The sequence below is a fragment of the Corticium candelabrum genome, chromosome 2 (assembly GCF_963422355.1).
Source record: "Corticium candelabrum chromosome 2, ooCorCand1.1, whole genome shotgun sequence".
Classification (NCBI taxonomy): domain Eukaryota; kingdom Metazoa; phylum Porifera; class Homoscleromorpha; order Homosclerophorida; family Plakinidae; genus Corticium; species Corticium candelabrum.
The window spans coordinates 6,087,667-6,095,465 of record NC_085086.1 but is presented as its reverse complement, the minus strand read 5'-3'; the positions used below and the strand labels follow the sequence as shown (position 1 = coordinate 6,095,465).

Below are 7,799 nucleotides of genomic sequence, written 5' to 3'. Positions count from 1 at the left end.
TAGTCAATCTTTTAAAACGTATTTTGTAACTTGGGTTGTGAAGCCAACAGACTATTGGGTAGAAGCAGCAGAATTTGAAAAGATGCCAGGCATGAAGGTGCGTGACCATTTCGTCCATTCATTTTCAATTCCCAGGAACAATTGAATATTTAATTAGAAATTGAAAATAGCCTAGAAGTTGCTTGCAATCCCAATATTCAATTCTATTGAAAATTAACAATTGGCTGATCGACAGACTCTAATTATTTGCGGATTAAAATGGTTGTTGAAAACATACTTAATTTTTAGCCAATTTTTATTTTCAGTGCAATGGAATATTGAAATTGCAATAACGTTAGTTCAATTTTCAATGTTAAATTCAATATTAAATTTAATTTTAAAATTAAATTTAAAATTTTAAATTTGAGTGGCCAATTCGTCTATTCCATTTTTCATTTTTGAGAAAAAATTGAAAATTGAATGTCAAATTAAAAATTGACTAGCCTTGCTTGCTCTTACAATATTCCATTACATTGAAAATAGAAGCTAATTGAACACCAATTGTCATTCTAATATTCATTTACTTTGCAAATAGATTCAATCTTTCCATCCGTCTAATTTTCGTAAATTATGAATATTAAAATATAGCCTCTGATGAAATTTTCTTTCTCCGTACTAAATGTAAATAGAAAGTTATCCACAGTTGCTAGCGCGAGCGATATCTCATAAACGACATAATGACACCACGCGGGCGGTCGCCGGTCACTTCAATATTCAATTCTATTGAAAGACGAAAGTTGTGTCTGGCACGCATGCAACGTAATGCATTTAATGTCTCTCGCCAACCGTCACGCCCAAGCATGAGCCATTCCATGCCGCGACAAGGGAAGCCTATTGCATGGAGGCACGCTTACGATCTATAGTCAACGAGATCAACGTCTGGCCTGCACTGAGAAGTTAACCCCTAGTCGATTTGGAAAGACTCCAAGCAACTAACCCGCCCTCAACATCCCGCTGGAGAAAGCATCTTCTTCTTTGAATAGCTTGCGAACAAATCTTTGTCAACTTCGTCCATGGATATCGAGAGTGGAGAGAGTGCACGACCTGCCATTATTGTGAGATTCTACCAGCTGGGGCCAAGGGCGTCACATGGGTCCCAAAAGTGGGGGGGCGCAAATTTGAAGCTGAGATATGTGACGTAATTCATGGCGTCATATATATTAAATTCTTTTTAATATCAACATTACAAAAAGTTTACTAACTATTGTAGAGGAAGATGTCTGTCACAAAGAGCACCAAATTGTGAAACAAGATCATCAATATTACTCTCCAGTTCCTTAGCAATGTCGCATTCGAAGCACATCAGAGCAAGGGACCGGAGGCGCTCGTCAGCCATCCTAGTTCGCAGCCATGATTTTAGTCGCCTTAGAGCAGAAAACGACCGCTCTGCAGTTGAAGATGTAGCAGGAATGCAGAGAAACAACTTGAACAGTTTGAAGACTTGGGGAAACAATTCTGTGCAACGGAGAGAAACAAACTGACGAGCAAGAGCACCTATGTTGCCGGTCTCCACAACGTCTTTAGAAAAGTGCAGTTTAGAATAATTGTAAAATACTCTTATTTCAGACGTGAACTGAGTGTTGTCAAAGTCACCTGTGTAAAAGTGTAATATCTCACTCACAAGCGACTGATCTGGCGCCGATAACGAGACTGACTCGGACAACAACTTCTCAATTCCACAGAACACACGGTAATCTTTGCTACAAAAGCGTCGAGTTAGGTCTGATACCATGATATCCAATAATTCATAATATGCTTGTCGATAACGTTCTTTTGGTGACAGTGGCTGATATTGGGTCGTGCTTCGTTCGTCAATTCGGTGAGAAGGTCGACGAGCTCGAAGGAGAGCTGGTGGAGTCAGGTTTTTTGCTTTACTCTCTTTCTCCGATGACTGCCAGAAATTCTCAAAACTTTCATTTGTTCTGAAACTTTGTAGAGTAGCAATGACGCTATCAGCTGATCTTTTTGCTGCCTGAAGATCTACGTTCTCTCCCTGCAGGTACTGGGATAGATGAGAGATTAATCCTAGTAGAGTGTCTAGAACGGACACATAGAAGAGAAAATTGAATGAAGATACAACAGTCAGTAAACAGTGAGCTTCACTTCCGATCGCAGCATCGTCAGAGAGTTCGTCCAGAGCAATCAGAATTGATGCAAACTGTTGCCTAACAGTATGGACTGCTGCGTGCCTGGAACCCCACCTAGTATGACATGGTCGTTGGAGTACTGCTTGCGGGCCCTTTCCTTCGTTCTGTCTTCGTTGCACATCTTGAAACTTTTCATGTCTCTTGGCTGATCCTTCAAGTAAATTATAGAGACTGGAAACAGCACCTAGAACGTTTCGCACATCTGTAACGTTCTCGCAGCTGTTTTGAAGACTGAGGTTCAATCTGTGGGCATGGCAATGCACATATCCAGCTTTCTTCTCGACCTCCTGAAGCCTGGTAGCTAAACCTGAGTGCTTCCCGCACATGCTTGACGCTCCATCATAACACTGTGCCCGTACCATAGACATTGATAGGCCCGTCTCAAGCAAAACTTGCGTCAGTTGCTGAAACAGACTTTCTCCGTCAGTACCTTTTAAAGGCCAAAATCCAAGAAACCTCTCCTCTACATTCAGGCTGTCTGTTACAAACCTTACATTGACAGACATTTGTTCTACCCTTGATATGTCTTGTGACTCGTCACATATTAGTCCAAAGAAGCCGCAGTGTTTGACAGCTGTCGTAATTCTCTTCTGAATGTTAGATGCAATGAGTTTCAACATGTCGTTTTGGCTTTTGGGGCTTACGTAGTGAAAGTTTCCTTCCAAATGGCGTTTTAAGTCAGGGCAGTACCGTGACAGATATTCAAGAAATTCCAGCAGATTTCCTCTGTTGTGAGAATCTTTAGATTCATCGTGGCCTCTCAATGGGATGTTTTGTCTTCCCATTAAAAAAATTACTTCAAAAATTTTACGTAAATTGCGTCTGTTCAGCTCTACTTGTGTCTGGTAGGCTGTACTCAACTGTTGCATAACACTTCCTCTGGTTGCATCCTGCTGTTGGCTATTCTTCCACACTCCAACATTTGAAATATGACTCAAAGATTCCTCGTGACGCCTCATGTCAGCTACTGCTGACTTCCACTTCCTGAAACCTCTACTCACGAACGCTTGGTCTGGACAACCTTGTTTATCCAGGTTATGCTTTACTGTCAGCCGACAAGGAAAGCAGAACGCGGAATCCGCTGCAGGGCTGTACTCAAGCCAGCAAAATTGTGTGTACCAGTGTGGTTGAAAGGACCTATTACAAGTGCCAGATTTCGTCTGAGGAAATTTCCCATGCGGCAGTTCTTTTGCACAAGGTTGATACGGGCCATTGGTCACAGAACAAGCAGTTGGACCTCGGCAAGGATCAAACGCATGACACACAGAATCTTTCGGGCCAGATTCACTAGCAGTAGTACTAGTAGAGACAGTCACAGTCACGATAGAACTAGCTGTATCGTCGAACCTTGACGTACAAAAAGATGACAAAGACTTGGAGTGAGACGACTCTGGCTGCAGGGAAGTTCTTGATCTAAAAAATTGGCGTGTTACTTTTCCATTTCAACAATCCGCGATACGTTGTTAGTGGACCTTAGAAAGGTGGTAAGGAGTTTCTGTCCTTTCCGCTTTGTGTTCTTGTCGCTGCTGAGGCTGACAGAGCTGCTGCTGTGACAGCTGTCTCCCGCTGACATTTTCCGTATCCGGGTGCTTTAGCCTCGATTTCCAGGCAGTCCTTCATAGCAGTACTACATCTATGCTGAATCAGCTAATTTAGCTAAAGACAAGCTACACTTCTGTTTAATTAACGTTGAAAATAGAATTGACTCAAAATATAGCAAGCCACGCCCTAAAAAAGTGGGGGGGCTAGCGCCCTCTCTAGCCCCTAAGACGTGACGCCCTTGTACTTCTGAGTAACGTCTTTTATGCACAAATTCAGGCTGTGGGCAAAGCAGTGGACATACTGACAGTGACCGTCTGCCTCTTTCTTCAGAAGAGTCTTCACACCATTCGGGACACTACTCATGTTGGAAGCTCCATCGTATGATTGACCTATGCAGTTAGAAAGTGGCAAAGAACATCGTATCAGCATACCTTTCATAGGCGAAGGAAGCCTCTGCTGAGTGGGGGGGCACAACGGTTTGTCAGGCCATAGAAATCCAAGAACACTGCTAACTCTATGCCTAGGAATACTAAGCAACATAAAACATACTTAGATTTTACCAAAATAGCTTAGTCTTCTTTCATTAATCGAAATAAACTCCTTCGCAATAGACACTAAATCTATCGTGTCGGTCCTGTCCTTGTGGATGTGCAGCAGCAGTAGATGATTCAAACGCTGTTGTGACATCGTCGATCGTAAGTAGGTCTTCAAGCGGCGCAAAACAGAGAATGATCGCTCAGCAGTGGCAGATGTTACCGGGATAGTTAAAGCAATATGCAGCAAACGACAAACTTCACTAAACATGATCCTGCTACCTGAGATACTTTGAATGACTTCACACAAGGTTCGGAGACTTGTAACTCTCTTGATAGCAGTGGAGGGATGCATCTGGTTATAGGTTTTGATAAGATTAGGCAACATCTGAAGCTGTACTTGAAGGTTCTGAAGATTGACATCATTGGAATATTGCCGAATTTCTTCAGGAAAGTCGCCCACAATCCTCTGCTCATTTGATGCATCGAGGAAGAGCTTCTCAAGAGTTGCAGCGACAGACATTCCACCTCTTTGTTGAAATCGCCTTTCCAGTTCACCACAAGCTGTATCAAGAACTTCAAAATATTGATGTCTGAAATATGACTTTGCATCCTCAAATCTGTGGCCTGGACAAGAACTAAACTCAATTCTTTGGGGACGCCGTTTATGTCTTGGTAAGGTAGGCTCTGAAGCAAGGTCTTTGGCTTCTTCAACAACCCTCAAATAGAATGCCTCAAACTTGCGATCATTTCGTTGGTCTTGCAAGAACTTTTTTGTGACATCGGCACACCCAATGGCTTCTTGGACAGTCGTGTTTTTACTCTGCAATGAAACAGACAGCTGTTCAGTGGCTGAGAACACCAAATGGGACAACTTGAGGCCAAAATAGGTGCTGAAACGTTCCATAGCAGTAAGATAACCTCCTGCTTTCAAAGCATATTCATCACGTCCATTGTCGTGAATTTCTGTTAGAGCCTCGGTCAGCACACCGTAGTTAGCTATAACTGCCTCAATAGCTCGAGTACGCACCGTCCATCGAGTTGGGCACAGCGGTTTTAAAGAAGGGCTTCCAGGGCTCATCTGTTCCTGTAGTGAGCTGAACAAGGAAGATCGTTTGGGAGAAAATCGAATAAGTTGGCCAACTTCCATAACCAAATCTAAGGCATCCCGAATTGGAAGCACATTCTTTCCAACTGCTTGAAGACTTAGATTAGTGCTGTGAGCCAAGCAATGAACATATACAGCAGTAGGTTCTATTTCTTGAATTTGTGCTGCAACGCCTCGTATATGGCCACTCATGTTGGCGGCCCCATCATACGCTTGACCTCGACATTGACTCAAAGGCAGGCCTAGTCGCACTAAACAGTCTTTGATGCAAGCAGTCAACGTTGCAGAATCAGTCTTGGGAACATTGATCAGCTGAATCACAGTTTCATGGATTTCAAAGACATCGTCAACCCATCTAACGGAGATGCTTAGTTGCTCTTGATGACAGGTATCTGTGGCTTCATCTACAATTAGTGAGAAATACGAAGTGTCCCTGATGTCTTGCAGTAGCCCTCTTAGAAGCCGATTGCTCATAATCTTGACAACTTCATTGCTGATATCGCTCGAAAGAAACCTTTTTTCGTGCAACCACCGTTTCAGATCAGGAATGTCATCACAACGGAGGAGTAACAGCTGCATGAGATTGCTCTCCATCTCGTCATGCCCTCTAATGGCCAGCCCTTGTCGAACTAAAAACCGGAGACTTGATAGCACAGTGTACAGCATCCTCCTGTGCAGCTGCTGACTTTTTAGGCACTGACCGTCAAGCAAGCAATCTATTCCTGGGCGCTGTATTTGCATGACTTTCTTTGCAGCCTCTTTGTGGGAGAGGCAGTCTGCATGCCGTTGAAACCGTTCTAGAGCCTTTTTCCAGTTGTCATACCCCAAGCTCACAAAAGCGCTGTCAGAAGGGTGCTCTAGTAGCTTATTCTTAGTGCAATACTTACACAAATGACAAAACGCTTTTAGTTTCGTCATGCATAGCACTAGCCACGGGTATCTCTCGTACCAAACTGGTTGAAATTGACGGTATTTACTTCCCTGTCGTTTGCGGGACTGCGATATAATCTCGGGATTTCTAACTTGGCAGGGGTCGTTGATGTCATCCGTACAGCAATCAAGCACGCACTCTCCAGATTCCGTCAGATCATTCCGAAAAGCTACCTCACTGTCCGCATCTTGATTCCTGGGTACGCTGTCTACATATGAATCTCCCGCAAGTAGAAGACGTGCTGCAAGAGGAGGGCCCTGACTCGATCTGTCGGCACAACTTGCAGACTCAATGTCACTGTGGGATTCCTGAGGACTATCCGGCACATGATTCAGTCCTTCTTCCAACACAGTGTTCTCGGCATCTGAATCAGTCTCACACAAGCTGCTACAAATAGTTACAGTTACTGTTACAGTTTCGCGAAGCTACGTCGCGATTTCCTTAGGGGGCCTCACCTGTCCTCAGTATGTGTCTTCTTTGCCTTTGTCGTCCAGCAGTCGAGCATGGTCCTTTGTGTCCTCTTCCTTGACATCGTATATCCCTGCCTGGCAAGCACCCTCAGTCAGACACGTGAGCAAGAGGCAGTGGCACGTGGAGACGAAGAGAAGTGCCCGTGCTGCACGTGACTCGTCTCTCACATTTAGGTGCTAGACACAGACAGGCCCTGTGACTGCACTACATTACTGTCCTCGGTGATGACCAGCCAAGATGACATGGATAACGGAGAGCATTTTGTGGGGGCACGTGCCCCCACGGCCCCCCCAGTTCCGTCGCCACTGCCTTTAATGGTGCTGAATACTGTCACAGATTTGGTGTCTGGAAGCTTGGATTAAGCCTATAGCATCTTCATGGATAGTGTAGCTGGAATCAACCCAACGAATGGCGATGCACATTTGCTCATTATGCGAGAAGTCGGTAGCCTCATCAACAATCAGGGCAAAAAAGTTTGCTTCACAGCTCTCTTTCAGCAGCTGTCGCAGAAGCTTCTGTCCACATAGCGAAATAATCTCATTGATAATGTCAGGAGAGACATAGTCTCGCTTCTTTAGCCATAATCCCACATGAGCATCATCTTTAGCTTGCAACGGCAGCAACTGCAGCAGGTTCCCGTCAAACGTGAGGCTGTCTTCATTGTGACAACGTAACGGTAAGCCTTGTCTTGCCAAATATCTAACGCTCTCCAACAGGTTCATAACCATAGCACGTTGATTTTTCATTTCTGCTTCATGCTGTTTGCTGAGCTGCGCCCTGACATCTACTGCACTAAATTTAGCAGCAAGCTTTGCCATTGCCTCTTGGTGCATTTCGTTTCCTTCATGCTGACGAAACCTCTGGAGTGCTTTTTTCCAGTTGCTAAAACCTCCCTCCACGAACGTAGCATTGTAGCTCTTAGGAAGCGTAAGCAAGCCTAAAGCTTTTGCTTTGCAACAAACATGGCAAAAGACCTTGTAAGCCACAGCACCTGTACACACACCGATCCATGGGTGCTTCAAATACCA

General features: G+C 44.2%; 2 protein-coding genes across 2 annotated transcripts; both read right to left on the bottom strand.

The window, feature by feature from the left end:
* Positions 1-1,151: 1,151 nt before the first annotated feature.
* On the bottom strand, positions 1,152-3,956 carry LOC134176237 (zinc finger MYM-type protein 1-like). The gene is made up of 2 exons (XM_062642916.1): positions 3,659-3,956; positions 1,152-3,599 (listed from the first exon to the last, which is right to left on the bottom strand). Exons 1-2 carry the CDS (start codon positions 3,757-3,759, stop codon positions 1,241-1,243), a joined length of 2,460 nt encoding a protein of 819 aa, XP_062498900.1. The 5' UTR covers positions 3,760-3,956; the 3' UTR covers positions 1,152-1,240.
* Positions 3,957-4,205: 249 nt separating this feature from the next.
* Positions 4,206-7,017, bottom strand: LOC134176384 (zinc finger MYM-type protein 1-like). The gene has a single exon (XM_062643055.1). The coding sequence runs from the start codon at positions 6,285-6,287 to the stop codon at positions 4,278-4,280; it is 2,010 nt and encodes a 669-aa protein (XP_062499039.1). The 5' UTR covers positions 6,288-7,017; the 3' UTR covers positions 4,206-4,277.
* Between the last annotated feature and the right edge of the window lie 782 nt (positions 7,018-7,799).

Coding starts and splice junctions, on each gene's coding strand:
- LOC134176237 (XM_062642916.1), bottom strand. CDS start 3,759: ATGTCAGCGGGAGACAGCTGTCACAGCAGCAGCTCTGTCAGCCTCAGC. Junction 3,600..3,658: donor CTCCTTACCACCTTTCTAAG/GTCCACTAACAA, acceptor CCAATTTTTTAG/ATCAAGAACTTCCCTGCAGC.
- LOC134176384 (XM_062643055.1), bottom strand. CDS start 6,287: ATGACGAAACTAAAAGCGTTTTGTCATTTGTGTAAGTATTGCACTAAG.